Raw genomic sequence first — 21,476 nt, forward strand, 5'->3', positions numbered from 1 at the left:
TGTCTTTCTGACCCACCTTTTCTATCTCCTGCTATAACGTGTGTTAACACAGCTTCGGCCATCTAAGAGAAAGGATGTTTGACACTCAAGGCTTCAAATGCAGAAGGAAACCTGTGGTCTTCTGAGCTGGAGTGACCCCAGACCTCCTGCACACAGAGTTACAGAATGATACAGCACAAGAACAGGCCATTCATGCCCGCCAAGGTGGTCATTCATTTCCCCACGTTTGGCTCATTTCCCTCTAGGCCAGAGATTCCCAACCTGGAGTCCATGGACCTCTTGCTTAATAGTATTGGTCCATGGCATTAAAGAGGTTGGGAACCCCTGCTCTAGACCTTTCCTATCCATGTGCCTGCCCACAGTTATGGAAGCACCCTTGTTTACAACACTCTCTTGGACCCTGTTGTTCACTGTGAAGTTCTTCCCCTGATACAATTTCCCAGTTTGTAACACCTCACATTTCTCTATTTGCAATTCCTCGACCCACTAACCTAGATAACCAAGGCCCCTCTGTAATTTTTATAGTCTTCTTCTCTGTCTACGACACCACCTACTTCTGAGACATTAATTACAAACAGTCGAAGTATTCTGAACTATATAAATCCACGTTTGGAAGGTCGATTGGAAGTTTGCAAGTCAGAGTCCGATGGACGGAGCCTGGAGGCTAGAGGCTTGACCTGGGGTTGGAGATTTGTTTTGCTGTTGTTGTTTTTTGTGTTCTGTGTGGTTCTGGTCAGCATTGTGGACGTGCTATGTTGATGCTTGGATGTGTGGCAACACTTGCAAGCTCTTTCCAGCACACCCCTAGTTGGGTTGGTTGTTAACACAAACAACGCATTTCACTGCATGTTTCCATCTATTTGTGATAAATAATCAGATACCAAGGAGCCAGAGGTCCAATCAATGCAGTCCTTGTATAATCCTTCAAATACACTGGAGGGAGAATCAAACTGATTTACCTCCCACGCAAGCATCTCGCATATTAAGGCCCTAATTCCACTCTGTCAGTTCTGTTGGGCAGAGTCTCTTGTTCACGTGTCTGTCACCAGACTCCTAAAACAGATGCTCTGACACAGACCAAAGATGACCAGGTGGCCAGGGGAAAAGATTCAAAGATGTTCTCCAAACCTTCCCGATGAAGACCAGAGCGTCCCTGCTGACTCTGAGGAAACCCTCCCCCATGATCATTCAAAATGGAGAAGATGCTTTTGGGTCAGCAAGAGGAACTTGCTGGGAAGGTGCAGGAGTCAGTCCAATGCAAACTGTTGAAGAGCGGACCACTCGGCTGAGCATCTCCCACCCGGAGAACTGGAGAAGAGCGAGTTGTCCTTGATCCCGAGTGGCTGACAGAGAAAATCTCAGAACAATTAAAACATCTAGTGTCCAACAAACAAAGAAAGGTGAATAAATTCAAAAGAATTAATCTGTTTATTTCTGTTTGTCAGTTAAAAGAGTGTCCCAAATCGCTATCCCACCACCGCCGAAGCTTTGACTGGACTTGCACCTCTTCCGTAACGATGTGAATTCATAATTTGAATCAGAACACCGGAACAATCCCATTTTGTGCATTTGCCGCTCAGTGAGGCTGAAGGACAAGCTGAACAGGTCAACGGTGGATATGAGATTCCCGAGTTCCTTCAATCCATTGTTTCTGTCGTCTCAGTTGGATGGTGATCTCTCAGTGCCTGGGATCGTACCTGTGCTGTCACTGGCTCTGGGAAGTCTCCTCTCGTTGGCACCCAGAGTCTGTACTCGTCCCCCTGACGGCTGCTGCATTGGGCTTTGCCGGCTTGGCCTGGGTGAAGAAATAAAATCAGGTCATGTTCACATAGAATGTGCCGCAAGCATCAATGGCCGGTGGGTTCAAGCCCATAACTTCTGCCTCCCCGCATTACAGTATCAGGTTGAGATGATTAATCAGTCCCTTGGCTGTCAACTCAGATGACCACAGTGCTGTTGGTTTTAAGAAGTGTAATTGAACACTGCTCTATGAATGCAATACCTGTGAATGTAAGAGAGGAGGAGGCTGTTCCTGAAATTCTTCAGGTTCCTGTGCCTCCTCTCTGATGATAGTAATGAGAAGAGAGCATGTCCTGGGTGGTAGGAGGCTAGTGATGGACACCACCATCTTGAGGCATTGCCCTTTGAAGATGGATGTGATACTGGGGAGGCTAGTGTCCATGATGCAGCTAGCTGTCTACAACCCTCTCTGCTTTTTCATTACCTGATTTTATTCCTGGTTTTCTGCATTTGAATTTTAATTCCTTTTTAAATTTTCGCCACAACTATTTCCCTGCCGCAGACATTTCTTTGAGACACACTATAAAATTGAGGACACACACAAGATGCTGGAGGAACTCAGCAAGTCAGGCAGCATCTGTGGAAGAGTAAGCAGTCGACGTTCCGGGCCGGGACCCTCCTTCAGGACTGGAAAGAAAAGGGGAAGATGCCAGAATAAACAGGTGGGACGAGAGAGGAAGGAGGATGGCTAGAAGGTGATAGGAGAAACCATATGGGTAGGAAAGGTAAAGGGCTGCCAAGGAAAGAATCTGATAGGAGAAGTGAGTGGGTCACAGGAGAAAGGGAAGGAGGAGGGGACCCAGGGGCAAGGAATGGGCCAGTGAGAAGTAAAAGGTCAGAGTGGGGAACAGAGGAGGGTAGTGGTGGTTAAAGTTCTTTACAGGAAGGAGAAATCGATATTATGTCGTCGGTGGGAGGTGATAGGCAAGCAAGAGAGGTAAGAAGCCAGAATAGGGAATAGAAGAAGAGGGGAGGGGGAGGGAATTTTTTTTAACTGGAAGGAGAAATCGATATTCATGCCAGGAGGCTACCCAGATAGAACATAAGGTGTTGCCCCTCCACCCTGAGGGTGGCCTCGTCATGGCACAAGAGGAGGCGATTGACTGACATGTTGGAACGGGAATGGGAATTTCTATGGATGCTGCCTGGCTTGCTGAGTTCCTCTAGCATTCTATGTATGTTGTCTTAGAATTCCAGTATCCGAAATCTCTCACATTCATAAAATTGGGAGCTATTTTCTTTCCACTTGGTGTATTGGCCACTCAAAGAAGAATTGTAAACAGTTCAGAGGGAAAGAAACGCTTTAGCCGACTGTATGACTGTAAGGGAAGGGTGCCCCATTCCAAGGATTAACATGTTGTCTCCTTTGTCTTCTTCTCCAAATAAATAACAAATTATGATTAGACGCCTTTCTCACCTCCTCCTGTCTCGCCTGTTCTCCACCCCAAACCTTACCTTAAAACCTGTTTAGGAATGAGTGAACGAGTGCAGAAAATATTTACAAGGATGTTGCCAGAACTTGAGGGACTGAGTTATGGGAGAGCTTGGACAGGCCAGGACTTTATTCCTTGGAGTATGGGAGACTGAGAGGTGACTTTACAGTGGTGTACATAATCATGAACGGCATAGATAGAATGCACTCAATCTTTCTCCCAGGATCGGGGAACACTGGTGCAACTCAGGGATGTGTGCTTAGCCCATGGCTCTACTCTCTCTATACCCATGACTGTGTGGCCAGGTATAGCTCAAATACAATTTATAAATTTGCTGACAATACAACCATTGTGGTAGAATCTCACATGGAGTACAGGAGTGAGATATACCAGTTAGTTGAGTGGTGTCGCAGCAACAACCTTGCACTTAATGTCAGTGAGACGAAAGTGCTGATTTGGTTTGTCAACTGTAACACTCAAAAACTTCTATAGATGTACCATGGAGAGCATTCTGACAGGCTGCATCACTGTCTGGTATGGGTGGGGGCTACTGCACAGGACCGAAAGAAGCTGCGGAAAGTCATAAAATTAGTCAGCTCCATCATGGGCACTAGTCTCCGTAGTATCCGAGGCATCTTCAAGGAGTGGTGTCTCAGACAGGCAATGTCCATTATTAAGGACCCCCATCACCCAGGACATGCCCTCTTCTCACTGTTACCGTCAGGAAGGAGGTACAGAAGCCTGAAGACACACACTCAGCGATCCAGGAACAGAATCAGAATCAGGTTTATTATCACCGACATGTGACGTGAAATTTGTTAACTTAGCAGCAGCAGCAGCAGTTCAATGTAATACACAATCTAGCAGATAGAGAAAAAAATAATAAATAAGATAAAACATAATAAATAAACAAGTAAATCAATTATATATATTGAATAGATTATTACAAAATGTGCAAAAACAGAAATACTGTGTATTAAAAAAGCGAGGTAGTGTCCAAAGCTTCAAAGTCCATTTAGGAATCGGATGGCAGAGGGGAAGAAGCTGTTCCTGAATCGCTGAGTGTGTGCCTTCAGGCTTCTGTACCTCCTACCTGATGGTAACAGTGAGAAAAGGGCATGCCCTGGGTGCTGGAGGTCCTTAATAATGGACGCTGCCTTTCTGAGACACTGCTTCCTAAAGATGTCCTGGGTACTTTGTGGGCTAGTGCCCAAGATGGAGCTGACAAGATTTACAACCTTCTGCAGCTTCTGTAGGTTCTGTGCAGTAGCCCCTCCATACCAGACAGTGATGTAGCCTGTCAGAATGCTCTCCACGGTACAACTATAGAAGCTTCTTCCCCTCTGCCATCCGATTTCTGAGTGGACATAAACACTACCCCACTATTTGTTTGTCTTTTTGTGTTTTTTTTCTCTCTTTTTTCACTACTCATTTAATTTAATTTTTACACATATATACAGTGGATTCCAATTAGGACCAGTAGATCTTTGCCCAATTAAGAGGCTGTCCCAGTTAGATGCAGTTTCATGGAAATCGTTGAAAGAAGAAAAAAAAGACAAACTACCGTTTAATTGAGTAACAATTTAAGTATTTAAATGAAATACAGAACAAATTAGAACACTACCAATACCTTTACAGTACTATAAAACTGTGTATTAATTCCTAATAGTTATTAACAGAGGTATTCATCTGCCGTGTTCTTTTGATTGATTGTAAATGAACAAAATTAGCGCAGACACCTAGTGCAGATAATGGACTACCTTCATACAATGTTTTAGATGATTGCATCCTCCAAATCTACATTTTAATTGTAACATTTATGATGATTGTAGATACCTTCATAATTCCTAACTTGTTGAAGTAGTGAAATCATTTCACTTTCACACCCGGCCATTTCTGGCATCTCCACGCCTGAATGCTCAAAACCGCAGTGAGCAAAACAGTTCGGAATTGTCTTACTGCTTATTTCTCAACAACTATCAGTGGCAAAAATCGCTGCTTTTTGAACTGAAACAAATGCAAATGACACTATTTAAAAACTGATCACTCTAAACACAGAGCAGTGTCTAACGGCCACACAAGTGAACGTGACTGATGCTACCACAGAAGCCTGAAGGCACACACTCAATGATTCAGGAACATCTTCCCCTCCGCCATCCGATTTCTGAATGGACGTTGAACCCATGAAATACCTCACTACTATTTTTGCACTACTTATTTAATTTAACTAATTAATATACTATATATATTTTTACTGTAATTCATGGTATTTTTTCTATTATTATGTATTGTATTGTACTGTTGCTGCAAAGTTAACAAATTTTACAACATATGCTGGTGATATTAAACCTGATTCTGATTCCCCTTTTGGAGTGTGTGCCTCTCCTGCGTGTATTTGGGCTGTTTTACTACACAATGCCCTGTCTAAGTGCAAGTGGTCCTGGTATTGCATGGCCGTGCACTAATACTGTGTGAAGCTAACGCCGTGTGTCACACCATGCCGGTGACCTAAACTGGCCATCAGAGAATTTGCCGGTGTCTGTCTCCCTCTTGCAAGCAAGAAATGAGACAACAAGAAAAGGGGGCTTTGTTCTGTCTCAGTGAGTCAATCAATTCCACAGGAGGGGAGAGAACGGGAGAGGGGGATCAGACACAGCAGGATTCTGCTCTTCAATTTCTTCCACAATTTACCTGCAGTTGACTGTGCACATTCGACCAGAACCGATTCGCTTAACGTGGCTGAACCTTAGCCCAACTTGCCTGTGATAAGCACATTGCAGTAGTTAAGGCACCATCCAACATACTGCCACGGCCAGATAATCAAGAAAATGACACACCATGAGATTACACAGAGCTGGCTTCAGAGATCATCCGTCTCTAAATATTATCAGTTACTGTATTTCATGGAGCATTAGATTGGGAATTCCAAAATGGAACATGGTAAAAGTGCCTCCGGCCAAAATGAGCTACCCCACTCGCTGCCGGAATTTCAATCTGCCGGGATATTACTTTTATTTCTAGGAACGACGGAGGGGCAATAGAGATAGAATTGGTCCAAATCGAGGTTGATAATCGAGAAAGTGACACACCGTGAGATTACACAGGACTGGGCTTCACCTCTAACTATTATCAGTTACCATACGGCATGGAGCTTTCTGCTGGAATAAGTGGGGGGAGGACTGTGCTTTGCTGTGTGGGGAGGGGAAAGGCTGGGTCTTTGGGGTTCCAATGTCTTTCCTGTCACTCATTCTTTGGGGTTCTTCTGTTTCGTGGATGTCTGCGGAGAGTAAGAATTTCAGGTTGTATACTGTCTAATATTAAACGGAACCATTGAACAACTAGATTGGGAATTCTGAAATGGAACTTTTCGGCCAAAATGAGCAGCCCCACTTACTGCCAGGAAATTGCATTTATTTCTAACAATGTCAGAGGGGCGACAGAAGACAAAATTGGTCCAAACTGGTGACACTGATGTAAAGGCTCTTAGAGCCTCACGTGTTGCTTCCAACGAGGTTACAGGTTGGAAAACAATGATGGAAGAAAGTGAGAGGTGAGGAAGGAACGATGAGGACCTCTCAGAACTATTGAACAAACAGCTCAAGCTAAGAATAATGCAGTTAGAACAGCCTCTGCCTCACTGCACCAGACAGCCAGGCTCGGTCCTGACCCTGAGTGCTGTCTGTGTGGAGTTTGCACATTCTCTGTGACTGCATGGTTTCCTTCCACAGCCCAAAGACTCATCAATAGACTGAATATTAATTTAATTTTAGAGGTACAGCACAGTAACAGGCCCTTTCAGCTCAATGGGCCAGCACCACTCAATTACACCCATGTGACCAATTAACCTACTAACCCCTGCGTCTTTGGTATTTGGGAGGAAACTGGAGCTCCTGAAGGAAACCCATGCAGTCATGGACAGAACATACAAACTCCTTACAGACAGCAGTAGAACTGAACCCAGATCATTGGTGTTACACTACCTTAACTTTAACTGATTCTCTTTCCACCATGTTGCCTGAGTTGTTGACTGGTTCCAACATTTTCCGTTGAATTGGTAGCAACTTTAAAATTTACTATGGGGTTCCCTAGAATAAACATGGAGGAGACACCAAAACTATGGGCTGTTTAGAGAGTCCAAATCAATCTAGCCTGGCATTTGGGAGAATTCACTTCCCCAGACCTAAAGAGAGCAAAGCATGGAATTTGCTGACACATTCCACAGATGCTTCCTGACTTCTGGAGTAAAAGATTAGCGTTATTTGTCACTCGTGCATCGAAACATAACGCGTCGTTCTGAGTCGACAACCAACACAGTTAAAGGATGTGATGGTGGCAGCCCTCAAATCTCGCCGTACATCCGGCGCCAACTCAACATGCCTACAACTAACTAACCCTGAGCTTTGGAATGTCTTTGGAATGTGTGAGGAAACTGAAGCACCCGGAGGAAACCCACCCAGTCACTGGGAGAACGTTCAAACCCCTCACAGACGGCAGCAGGAATTAAACCTGATTTGTGATTGCTGGTGGTGTAATAGAATTACGCTAACTGCTACACTACATAGGTTTAGAGGGATATGGACCAAACACAGGCAAATGGGATGGCATGGACGAGTTGGGCCAAATGGCCTGTCTCTATTGTATTGCTGTACACCTGGATTGGAACATGTGCTGGGTGCACGATGCCGTCTGTGTGAAATCCCAGCTGGCGTCTGTGGGTGGCGCTGTTCACCTGACAGTGAGCAGATCCCTGGCAGGGCAGGAGGGGGAAGAGAGTGATGGCAGCAATCTCGAGTTGAGCCAATTTGGGATATATTTCATAGCAATTAACAATAAAGCAAACACTCCTCGAATCCTGAATAAATCATTAAATGCCAGCAATTCTCCCACTCACAGCTGCAAAATGGGAAAAATAAATAAAATCTCACGGAGAGAGGTGGCAGAAGATAAAGCCAGGTTTTTATTGTCTTCTTGATTTGCTCGCTGCTGTTCAGGTATATTGAGTGTATCTGTTGTTATGACGTGAATCGGCCTGGTCTCCCTTCCCCCACTCCAACCTCATCTTGCTGTCCTTACTCTCTCCGGCTCAATGTCATACCTACTTCGCAATTTTTTAAAAAATGCAATTGTTTCTGCACTTTACTCAATGAAATTGCGGCTTACTGACACCGAGCCTGCTTTCCGACCTTTATGCTCCAGCATAATTTCCGCATTCTACACATAAAGGTCACTAAGTGCCTCAACCCCGTGGGATAGGGAGAGAAAAAACATAAAGGAAATCTTCTGGGGTGGGGAGAAAGAGGATGGGGGGATTGAATGGGATATGGAGACCAGGAGGGAATAAAAGCAAAGGAAGAGAGGGCAACTGGAGAGAAGGTGAGGGTAAAGGAGAGGGAGAGAAAATGGGAAGGAGCAGGTGAAGTGATGAGAGGGGAAGATAGGAAGCGAAGAGGGATAAATAGGGAAAAACGAAAATGAGGGCAAGAAAGTGCAGGATAGTGACAGAGGATTGGTAGGTAGGTTTATTATTGTCACATGTGCTGAGGTACAGTGAAAAATCTGATACCATTTCATCACATCAGTTCATTGAGATAGTGCCACAACAGAATGCAGAATAAAGTGTTACAGTTACAAAGTATAATGCAGCCAGACAGTAAGCTGCAACGCCTTATCAAGGTAGATTGTGAGGTTAAGCGTCCACTTTATTGTACCAGAGGATTGTACAGCCTTACAATGGCAGGACAGAAGCTGTCCTTGAGCCTGGTAGTAAGTGTTTTCAGGCTTTTGTGTCCTCTGTCCAATGGGTGAGGGGAGAAGAGGAAATGCTCAGTGTGGGGGGTATCTCTGCCAGAGAAATGGGGACTGTGGCCTACCTTGCCGGATCAGCGAGTCTGGAGTCAGAGTCTCTGGGTTTATGAGTCCAGGCCAAGGACTGGGGGCTGGAGATCCAGAGGCAGCCTGACTGTGTGTGTGAGCGTGGTGGGTGGGGAGAGGCTTGCTTTGCTGTTATTATTTTGTTGTTGCTGTTGTTATTGCCTTTGTTCTGCCGAACATCGTGGGCACTGGAGTGTGTGCTGACACTTGCAGGCTGCCCCAGCACAGATTTAGGTGTGTTGGCTGTTAACACAAACAACACATTTTTCAATGTACATGTGAATCAGAATGTGAATATGATTATGTTGGTTGCTTTACTGAGACAGCCAGAAGTGTACACAGAGTCCATGGAGAGAGAGTGTGAGAACAAGAGACCCAGGGACAATGAGGTAATTGAGATAACGTGTAATGACTGATAAAGAATCATTATCAGACAGTGAAAGCCGATGAAGACACAGTGAAGGGTTGTGTTGAGTCAGAACACCGAGGGATAAGGGAACCAGTGCAGATTAGACAATAAAACCTTAAGACATAGGAGCAGAATTAGGCCATTTAGCCCATTGAGTCTGCAAGTTGATTAGCAAGGGGAGGAGAACCTGGTCTGAGACGTGTAGCATCACACTTGCCTGTAGTTTCCAGTAAGTTTCTACAAATGCACAGTGCACAAGGTCACCCAGGATCTCTCTGAACACCAACAACCTTTCAATACCCCCGGTGTTTTCTGCCTTCAGGGCAGCTTCAGGTGTAGTGTATCCTCATTCATTCGCTCTATCTGAACCTGAAACATCTCTGTATTCTTCTCACAACATATACTACCAACCTAGCTTTATATCATCAGCAAGCCTTGGATATATTACACTTGATTAGTTTGTAAACAGCTGGGCTCCAATACTGATCCAAGTGGCATCCTGTCCTGAAATGATACGAGGGGGGAGGGGAACCAGAGTGTAGGAACAAATGTATGGGAGAAGGAAGAAAAAGAAGACAGTAAAGTTCTTTATATTGTTAGAGATAAACAGAGAGGAAGAGGTGGAGAATATCTTAAATACATTTATTTTAATGGTAGGAGCATTGTAAGAAAGGTGGATGAGCTTAGAGCATGGATTGATACCTGGAAATATGATGTTGTAGCTATTAGTGAAACATGGTTGCAGAAGGGGTGTGACTGGCAACTAAACATTCCTGGATTTCGTTACTTCAGGTGTGATAGAATCGGAGGGACAAGAGGGGAAGGTGTTGCGTTGCTTGTCAGAGAAAATATTACAGCAGTGCTCTGGCAGGATAGATTCGAGGGCTCGTCTAGGGAGGCTATTTGGATGGAATTGAGGAATGGGAGAGGTGTAGTAACACTTATAGGGGCGTATTATAGACCACCTAATGGGGAGTGAGAATTGGAGGAGCAAATTTGCAGGGAGATAGCAGATATTTGTAGTAAGCACAGGGATGTGATTGTGGGTGATTTTAATTTTCCACACATAGACTGGGAAGCCCATACTGTAAAAGGGCTGGATGGCTTGGAGTTTGTAAAATGTGTGCAGGATAGTTTTTTGCAGCAATACATAGAGGTACCAACTAGAGAAGGGGCAGTGTTGGATCTCTTGTTAGGGAATGAGATAGGCCAGGTGACGGAGGTATGTGTTGGGGAGCACTTCGGGTCCAGTGATCACAATGCCATTAGTTTCAATATAATTATGGAAAAGGATAGGACTGGACACAGGGTTGAGATTTTTGATTGGAGAAAGACTAACTTTGAGGAGATGCGAAAGGATTTAGAAGGAGTGGATTGGGACAATTTGTTTTATGGGAAGGATGTAATAGAGAAATGGAGGTCATTTAAAGGTGAAATTTTGAGGGTACAGAATCTTTATGTTCCTGTTAGGTTGAAAGGAAAGGTTAAAAGTTTGAGAGAGCCATGGTTTCCAAGGGATATTGGAAATTTGGTTAGGAAAAAGAGAGATATCTACAATAAATATAGGCAGCATGGAGTAAATGAGGTGCTCAAGGAATATAAAGAATGTAAGAAGAATCTTAAGAAAGAAATTAGAAAAGCTAAAAGAAGATACGAGGTTGCTTTGGCAAGTAAGGTGAAAATAAATCCGAAGGGTTTCTACAGTTATATTAATAGCAAAAGGATAGTGAGGGATAAAATTGGTCCCTTAGATAATCAGAGTGGACAGCTATGTGTGGAGCCGAAAGAGATGGGGGGGGGGGGGGGCGGATTTTGAACAATTTCTTTTCTTCGATATTCACTAAGGAGAAGAATATTGAATTGTGTAAGGTAAGGGAAACAAGTAGGGAAGTTATGGAAACTATGACGATTAAAGAGGAGGAAGTACTGGCGCTTTTAAGGAATATAAAAGTGGATAAATCTCTGAGTCCTAACAGGATATTCCCTAGGACCTTGAGGGAGGTTAGTGTAGAAACAGCAGGGGCTCTGACAGAAATATTTCAAATGTCATTAGAAACAGGGATAGTGCCAGAGGATTGGTGTATTGCTCATGTGGTTCCATTGTTTAAAAAGGGTTCTAAGAGTAAACCTAGCAATTATAGGCCTGTCAGTTTGACGTCAGTGGTGGGTAAATTAATGGAAAATATTCTTAGAGATGGTATATATAATTATCTGGATAGACAGGGTCTGATTAGGAACAGTCAACATGGATTTGTGCGTGGAAGGTCATGTTTGACAAATCTTATTGAATTTTTTGAAGAGGTTACGAGGAAAGTTGATGAGGGTAAAGCAGTGGATGTTGTCTATATGGACTTCAGTAAGGCCTTTGACAAGGTTCCGCACAGAAGGTTAGTTAGGAAGGTTCAATCGTTGGGTATTAATATTGAAGTAGTAAAATGGATTCAACAGTGGCTGGATGGGAGATGCCAGAGAGTAGTGGTGGATAACTGTTTGTCAGGTTGGAGGCCGGTGACTAGTGGTGTGCCTCAGGGATCTGTACTGGGTCCAATGTTGTTTGTCATATACATTAATGATCTGGATGATGGGGTGGTAAATTGGATTAGTAAGTATGCAGATGATACTAAGGTAGGTGGCGTTGTGGATAATGAAGTAGGTTTTCAAAGTTTGCAGAGAGATTTAGGCCGGTTAGAAGAATGGGCTGAAAGATGGCAGATGGAGTTTAATGCTGATAAGTGTGAGGTGCTACATTTTGGTAGGAATAATCCAAATAGGACATACATGGTAAATGGTAGGGCATTGAAGAATGCAGTAGAACAGAGTGATCTAGGAATAATGGTGCATAGTTCCCTGAAGGTGGAATCTCATGTGGATAGGGTGGTGAAGAAAGCTTTTGGTATGTTGGCCTTTATAAATCAGAGCATTGAGTATAGGAGTTGGGATGTAATGTTAAAATTGTACAAGGCATTGGTAAGGCTGTATTTGGAGTATTGTGTACAGTTCTGGTCACCGAATTATAGGAAAGACGTCAACAAAATAGAGAGAGTACAGAGAAGATTTACTAGAATGTTACCTGGGTTTCAGCACCTAAGTTACAGGGAAAGATTGAACAAGTTAGGTCTTTATTCTTTGGAGCGTAGAAGGTTGAGGGGGGATTTGATAGAGGTATTTAAAATTATGAGGGGGATAGATAGAGTTGACGTGGATAGGCTTTTTCCATTGAGAGTACGGGAGATTCAAACAAGAGGACATGAGTTGAGAGTTAGGGGGCAAAAGTTTAAGGGTAACATGAGGGGGAATTTCTTTACTCAGAGAGTGGTAGCTGTGTGGAATGAGCTTCCAGTAGAAGTGGTAGAGGCAGGTTCAATTTTGTCATTTAAAAAAAAATTGGATAGGTATATGGACAGGAAAGGAATGGAGGGTTATGGGCTGAGTGCAGGTTGCTGGGACTAGGTGAGAGTAAGCGTTCGGCACGGACTAGAAGGGCCGAGATGGCCTGTTTCCGTGCTGTAATTGTTATATGTTTATATGAAAGTGACTCAATTTCCCTCTGTTTTCTGTTTTGTTAATCAATCCTCAAAGTTCAAAGTAAACTTATTATCAAAGTACATACATGTCACCATATACAATGCTGAGATTAATTTTCTTGCAGGGATCCACAGATCAGTGAAGTACAATCACTGATCCCGCCAAGCCGTGCATGTGTGCAGCTGCGCGGTTACTGAAATGCTCCTGTGTACATGGACTTCGTTGCTGCGCTGTGACGAGAGTCCTTGATGAGGATAGCTTGGATCCAAATGCTGGGGTACCTGAGGCAGGGATCAAGACACGGTTTCAGACTGGATCGAGAATCTGAGCACAAGGCAAACACTAGACGGAATCATGACTAAGCTTACGATTGAACACTGAACTTCAGTTCAGGTCCTTCTAAAATGCTCAATCCTTGGTCCCAAAAACGTGATGGCCGATTAGTGGGACTGTCCTGAATCTTTAAAAGAGTTGCGCCAGTTACTCCGGGGAGTTAAGGCGTCTAAACCTCAGAAGTTGGTGCTGATGGGTGCTTGTCGTAACAGAACCCACTCTGCTATGGCCAAATCCTGTCAGCCCTGCCTGCCCGGAGAAACACTGTTTGTAGTCATAGATGAGAGCCAATTCCAAGATGTCTCTTTCAGGCACTGTGCACCTCTCATCCTGTCCAAATCCTTCCCAATCCACGAGATATTGCTGAACACCCCAAACAGCGAGTCTGAAGTTCCTCTCACAGTGAAAACCTGCTCCCCATCAACAAACCTGGGTGGCAGCGGGGCTGATGGTGGTGGGGCTAACAGGCTGATGTTCACAGGCTTTATCTTGAAAGTGTGGAAAGTGGGATTGATCTTGAGGGTCTCGGGGAGCTGCAAGGTGTAGGCCACCGGGTTTACTTTCCTGAGAATCCTGAAGGGTCCAATGATTGTGGGTACCAATTTCTTGGACTCCACTCGGAGAGGCAAATCCCAAGTTGACAGTCAGACCTGTTACCCAGGCTGCAAAACTGGTCCCTGCCTTCTCTTGCATTTAGCTTTTATTGAGGCCTTCAGGGTAGAAGCTAGCAAAATCTCCCTTGCCGAGTCCATTTCTCCCTGCAGCGTTGCATGAGATCTTCATCTGTAGTAACTCCAACCTCTGCCTCTTGCTCAGGGAAGAGTGGCAGAGAATACCCAGACTGGCATTTGAAACGGGACATCCCGTGCCCTGAACGATGTAAAGTGTTGTGGGCGACCTCTGCCCACATCAAATGGTTGCTCCATTCATTCGATCTTTCAGAGGCCAGGCATCTGAGGGCACGTTCCATAACGTGGTCACCCGCTCCACCTGGCCGTAAGACTTGCTGTTGCCCTGACCAACTTGCAAAACACCCTGCAGAAATGTGACGTGAATGGATCCGACACAGTATCCACTGGAAAACCATGGATCCTGAAGACTTGCTGCAGGACAACCTTGGCTGTCTCCACCGCAGATGGAAGTCTGTCCAACGCGATGAATTTGTAGGCCTTTGAAAAACGATCCACAATTACCCTGATAATCATCTTCCCCTTGGAAGGAGGAAGACCCATGACAAAGTCCATGGAGATGTCTGTCCATGATCTTTCCGGAACAGATAGAGGGCGGAGGAGTCCTTGAGGCTGGTTGCAGGGCTCCTGGGTGCACACTTTGCATGCCTGCATGTATTGACGGACCTCCCTTGCCATTCCAGGCCACCAATATTTTCTGTAATGAACTTGAAGGTCCTGACAATCCCTGGGTGAGAGGTCATTCTCGATGCATGTCCCCATTGAACAACCTGAGACCGGACAGGACTGGGAACGAACAGCCGTCCCAGAGGGCCGTTCTGAGGGATCTCCCCCTGCACCTGGGCCTTGCGAACAAGCATGTCAATCCCCAAACGGATAGGCGCTATCACCTTGGCTTGGGGCAAAATGGTGGTAGGCTGCTTTTCTTGTTCGGGTTCATCCCACTGATGGCTGGTCTCTGGTTCTTAGAACCCGGTCGATAGGTCGGGATGAAATTAAAACGGTTCAAGAAACGGGACCATCTGGCCTGCCTGGAATTCAGTCTCTTGAACTCCTGAATATAAGCCAGGTTCTTGTGGTTCCTCCATACGATAAAAGGGTTCTTGGCCCTCTCAACCCAATGACGCCATTCCTCCATAGCCAACTTGACTGTGAGCAGCTCTCTATTTCCAATGTCATAGTTCACCTCTGCTGTGGATAGCAGACTGGAAAAGAATGCACACGGGGCAGGTTATTGTCTGAAGGTGTCCGTTGAGACAACGCTGTACCCAATTCCAATGTCTGAGGCGTCCACTTCCACGATGAAGGGAAGGTCCGGGTTGGGTGTGACCAAAATGAGAGATGTCGGGAGCTGTTGTTTGAGCTCTGTCAAAACAGCATCTGCCTTGGCAGTCCAAGTAAAGGGCCTGTGGATCTCTTGGTCAGTGCCGTCAGCGGAGCCGTCACTGAACTGAAGTTCCTGATAAACTTTCAATAAAAGTTGGCAAACCCCAGGAGTCAATGGGCCTGCTTCACACTGGATGGTGGTGGCTAATCACCGACTGTCACCGTTCTACTAGGGTCCATCTTGAGAATGCCACTAGAAATGATGAAGCCCAAAAAATAAATAGTGGCTACATGAAATTCAGACTTCTCCAGCTTTACATAAAGTCCATGATCAAGAAGCCTCTTTATAATATCTCTGAAGTGAGTGACGTGCTCCTTCACGGACTTTGAGAAGATTAGGATGTCATCCAAGAGAACAAAGGCATACTTATGGAGATTATCCTTTGTTTATAAAGGTCTGGAAAACTGAGGGCACATTCACAAGGTCAAAGGGCATGACCAGGTACTCATAGTGCCCTGTTGAGTATTGAATGCAGTCTTCTACACCCTCCTTTATGCGAACCAGATTGTATGCACTCCACAAGTCCAGCTTCAAGAATACTCTTGGCCTTTGGAGAATCTCGAAAGCAGTGTTAACGAGTGGATGAGGGTAATGATTCTTCACCATATGTGTTTCAGTCGTCTATAATCATTGCAAGGCTGCAGACTCCCATCCTTTTTCTGTATGAGGAAGACATCAACACAGGCTGGAGAGGAGGAGGACTGAATGGAGAGGAGGAGGGCTGGAGAGGAGGAGGACTGAATGGAGAGGTGGAGGGCTGGAGAGGAGGAGGCCAGGGCAAGAGCCTCCTTAATATATTCCTCCACAGTGCTTCTTTCCGGGCCCGAGAGCAGGTATAATTAGCCCCGCGGAGGTAGATCTATTGCACAGTCGTATTGATGGCGCAGTGGAAGAGTCGAGGCCTTTTCCTTACTGAAGACCTCTTCTAAATCCTTGTAGATGGAAGGGATTTCTGCCAGCTTAGCTGCTGCTCCAAACCTTCCTCTGAGGATGACTTCTGAGACTCCATCGGTTGCAGGGGTGCTTCGGGAAACCCCAGAGTCTCCCCATAGGTCCCCCAGAGTCTTCAGTGAAAACAGAAGCCAAATCACAGTCCAAATCCTTGTCCATCTCCTCAGACGTCAGCAGCGAGTTTCAACAAATAGCCCTTGTGATCCTGGGACTAGGTTCCAAGGATCTCCGTCTTGCAGCCTTCCCCTTAGATGGGATGTGGCAACTGGTGCCCTTTGGCTTAGCTGCTAGAGTTCCAGACTGCTTGGGCATCTCCTTGGTTTTCCCCTGAACTAGAGGTCTCGTTCCAGCGCACCCCTTACTGGACTGGGTCGGGACTCACACGGGCCTATTGGCTCGAGCCAGCTTGTCTTCCCTTAAAGGTAGGACTGGGTTTCCTGAAGGCTCCAGGTTACCTTGAGCAGAAGTTTATCCCCTCATTGGCTGCTGCTCTTAGGTGAGTCTAGGTTTTGGAACACCAAGCTGAAAACAAACCCTCTTATAATGGCTGGACCGAGCAGAGATTCTCCCCTCCCTACAGCCCACAGATGGGTTCTGCTGGGACAGACAAGGGTACCAGAGGATCAGGGGTATGAGCAGAGAGTCAATAATGTAGAAATTAACGTCTTCCACACGATGCCCTGTCCTCATCTGCAATGCCACAGTCTGTTGCTGAATCTGCCAAGAACCAAGGGGGCAGCCGTCCTAGACAGGACTGCCTCAACTCATGTTGAGCTGACCAGTGGTCTTCAAGTCCAGGAAATTTCCCGCTGCTCCAGACTCAAAAAAAGCATTCACCTCTTGTCAGTTCATACCCTAGGAGATCTTTGCCCTCAGCGTGACACCAAAATCTGTGAGGGTGGTGGGTGCTGCTACTGTCACAGCCCACCCGACACCGGACTGTCTGAAGAGCTCTCCCAACACTTGTAGCTTTGGCCATTTGTCCTGCAGGTGACCTGCTTCCCTTCAGTAACGGCAGCAACCTCGACTCCAATGCCGGGACCTCTCATTGGCAGAGATTGTTATGTGGCCAGTTTGCATGGGCTTGACAGGATCTTGAGCAGGAGACAGGATAATTATAGTCCTAGATCAGACTTCAACCTCGTGATGTTGTCTCACTTATGATCATCGAGACAAATGGGTTGGTCAATCAGGACCTCTAAGTCCTTGGCTGGTTCCCCCAAGGTGAGAGCATCCTTCAGTTTATCTTGGAGTCCGTGGTGGTATAGTGTTATCAAGGCCTCCCTGTTCCAGCCACTCTTTTGGGCCAAGATCTGAAATTCCATCACGTAGTCAGCTGCTGACCTTCTACCCTGTCAGATCTTCATCAGGCAGTCCGAGGTTCGGCTGGCTCTGGCTGAGTGATGGAACACCTTCCTCATGGTGGCCACGAATTCCTCCAACCTTCGTTCCCACTGCCCGGTGGCCCAGGCCAGGGCTCTTCCAGTCAGGACGGAGATAATGAAGGCCACCTTTCCGCACTCCAAAGGAAACCAGAACGGCTGGAGTTTGAACTCTAATGAGCATTGAATGAGGAAGCCACAGCAAGAATCCGGATCACCTTCGGGGTCAGGAAATGGACTGGCTCTGCAGAGTGACCGGCACCCTCACTCGTGACTTTGGCTTTCCTCCTACAAATACTGACACGCGGCGACCTGGAGGCCGAGCATCTCCAGGCTCTGTCTTGGAACGTTCTCGCTGTGGCTGGCCACAGCTGACCAAAGGCTCCGATACCCCACTGGGTCCATGTTCGCTCAGTTGTACTGTGACGAGAGTCCTTGACAAGGATGGCATGGACCCAAATGCTGGAGTATCTGAGGCTAGGATCGAGAAACGGTTTCAAACTGGATTGAGAATCTGAGCACAAAACAAAGACGAGACAAAATCACAAGCAGGCTTATAACTGAGCATCAAACCTCAGTTCGGGTGCTCCTTAAATGCTCAATCCTTGGCATCTTAAACGTGATTGACAATTAGCGGAACTGTCCTAAATCTTTAGAGGGGCTGCACCAGCTATCCACACACCGGGGAGTTAGAATGTCTAAACCTCGGAAGCTGGCACAGATGGGTGTGTTTTAACACACGCAGCTGGAATTTTCTTTTGTATAGATGTTAATATAAAGTGCCGCACTGTTTTCAGACCATGTAAAAATTTCCTGCTCAAAACAACGGTCGATTTGTGCAGCTGTGAAAAAAAAATTACAGGGAAGGTTGAGGACGATAGAACAAATGGAAAATTAAACACAAATAAAGACCGACAAATTGTTCAAGTACAGAAAGAAACGAGTCATAACGAACAAACAAACAATTACATAAAAATGAGAACATGAGTTGTAGAGTTCTTGGAAGTGAACCTATTATCAGTATATTACCCCAAATCCTATTGTGTTTAGTAATATCTCATGGCGTCTTATCTAGAAGTCGAAAAACACAGTGTCACTGGTTCCTGTCCATTACTCGTACTGCTTCTTACAGGAACAGCTTCCTGAATGGACGTTGTAACCATGAACACTACCTCACTACTGTTTTATTTCAGTTTTTTCACTACTTAACTAATTTGACTATTTGATATATATGTGTATATATATATATATATATATATATATATACACACACGCTTACAGTACTGTAATTCACAGCTTTCCCCCTATATTACAATGTACTGCTGCTGTGAAATTAACAGATTTCACAATGTATGCTGGTGAGATTAAACCCGATTCAGATTCTGATGACAGAATTTCAAAGTTCAAAAAAAATAATGATCGAAGTACATAAATGTCACCATATACAATCCCGAGATTCATTTTCAAATTTCTATACTAGTATAGATTTGTCAATGATCATATATCTTCCATAAAGACTTGCGGAAATTTGCCCAAGCCTATTGCTAATTTTAAGTATCTTGCAACCACATCTTTAATAATTGATTCCAGCACTGCCCCAGAAACTAATGCTAACTTATCTATAGTCCCTCATTCCCCCTCTCTTCCCCTGTTTTAAATTGTGGGTTACATCCGTGATCCATTGCTCTGGGGAAACTATTCTGTGAGATGCTGGAAGTAACAGCCAGGTCCCCATAGCAACCTCTTTCAAAAGCACACACACTATCAGGTGCTGATGGCTATTATAAGACCACAAGAGATAGCAAAATTAGGCCATTTAGCCCATCGAATCTACTCCACCATTCCATCATGGCTGAACTATTATCCCTCTCAACCCCATTCTCCTTGTAACCTTTGATACCCTTACTAATCAAGAACTTATCAAGCTCCGCTTTGAATATACTCAATGACTTGACCTTCACAGCCATCTGTGGCAATGAATTCCACAGACTCACCACCATCTGGCAAAAGAAATTCTTCCTCATCTTAGCTCTGAAGGGACATCTCTCTATTCTGAGGCTGTGCCTTCTGGTCCTAGACTCCTCTAGTATAGAAAATATCCTCCCCATATATTCTCAGCAAAACCTTTTTCTTAATGATACTAATTTCTCTTCACTGCACATTTATTTTAGCCCCACTGATTTCCCCTCTTGCTGAAAGACTTCCTGTAGCTTCTGTGAAGACAGGCACAATATATTTGTTTTAATTTCTCTGCATTTCCTCATTTACCATATAATTTCCCTTGTCTCAGTCTGTTAGGGACCCAAGTTCTTTTTCCCCAACTGTGGAAGCTTTTACGGTCTGTCGTTATGTTTCTTGCTTAAAGGTTATTCTTTAATTCTACCGTTTACCCTTTCCAAATCATTTTCCCACGACCCCAGGGGTTCCCAACCTTTTCTATACCATGGACCGATATTTGGAGTCCAGGCTGGAAAACCATGCGATACACATTTGCTGAGTTCCAAAATGTTCCCTAATTTTCCAGTTTCTGTATCCTTTGGCAACATTATGAGGCTTTGCCTTTGATTTATTGCTACCATTGTCTCTCCACTTTTTAAGACCATAAGACAAAGGAGCAGAAATAGGCCATTTGACCCTCAGGTCCGCTCCACCATTCATCATGGCTGATCCATCATCCCTCTCAATCCCATTCTCCTGCCTTCTCCCAGTATCATTTGATGCCCTGACTAATCAAGAATTGATCAACCTCCATTGGAAATATACCCAAATGACTTGGCCTGCACAACTGTTGTGGCAATGAATTCCACAGCTTCACCATCACCTCTGGCTAAAAGAATTTCCCCCACATCTCTGTTCTAAAGGGATGTCCTTGTATTACTACGCTATGCCCTCTGGTCCTAGACTCCCCCACTATTGTAAACATCCTCTCCACATCCACTCTATCTAGATCTTTTAACATTCGATAGGTTTCAATGCAATCCCCCCCTCATTCTAAATTCCAGTGAGAGTTTAGAGTTTTAATTCTGCAACAATTTTCTGTTGTTTATTAAAGGAGTGTATTGTATACCTGCTCCAAACTCTGTGCTATTTCTGTAACTTTTAAACATTGCTCATTTGCAAACATCCCTGACAATGCAGTTTCCCAAATCTCCCACAACATACTGTATCTCATGCCTCGAAAGCTGCACTGTATGGATTTAAGACCTTAGTATCAGATTAAGTAAACACCTTTCAATCTTTATATGAAATTCTATCACATTCTGACTACTCTTCCCTCAAGTAAGCTCCACTATTAATTAACCCTTTCTTATTCCACAACAACGGATCTGAAATAGACTGACCTTCTGAATTCCTCCAGCGTTTTGTGTGTGTTGATCTGAAATAGACTGTTCTCTTTTTACTTCTTCAACAGAGCCTGCTATCATCGATCGGGGCTCGATTCCTTGATTCCTGCAGCCATCTGCAAGGAGCCTGTACATTCTCCCCTATTGACCTCCAATATACAATCCATGAATCTGACTTTTACTCTGTGGCTGTTAATTTAGTTTGCACAATTTATGTAGATTAAATTCCTTCATAATCATCATGCTCGCCTTCTCAACCACTTCTCTACATCCTGTTGTATACAGACACTTTGGGACCCTATATATAACGTACACCAAAGTTTTAAGCCACTAACTGGTTTTATTTCCATGG

The 21,476-nt window shown here is 44.8% G+C and overlaps 1 protein-coding gene across 2 annotated transcripts in view; it reads right to left on the reverse strand.

The window, feature by feature from the left end:
- Positions 1–1,405: 1,405 nt before the first annotated feature.
- dph1 (diphthamide biosynthesis 1) overlaps positions 1,406–21,476 on the reverse strand; it is an 804,031-nt gene continuing 783,960 nt past the window's right edge. For both annotated transcript variants that reach the window (XM_073053176.1, XM_073053177.1), the window contains one exon: positions 1,406–1,795. In XM_073053176.1, coding sequence (XP_072909277.1) covers positions 1,706–1,795 — 90 coding nt within the window. In that variant the 3' untranslated portion in view covers positions 1,406–1,705. The remainder of the gene's footprint in view (positions 1,796–21,476) is intronic.

The sequence above is a fragment of the Hemitrygon akajei genome, chromosome 8 (assembly GCF_048418815.1).
Source record: "Hemitrygon akajei chromosome 8, sHemAka1.3, whole genome shotgun sequence".
Lineage (NCBI taxonomy): Eukaryota > Metazoa > Chordata > Chondrichthyes > Myliobatiformes > Dasyatidae > Hemitrygon > Hemitrygon akajei.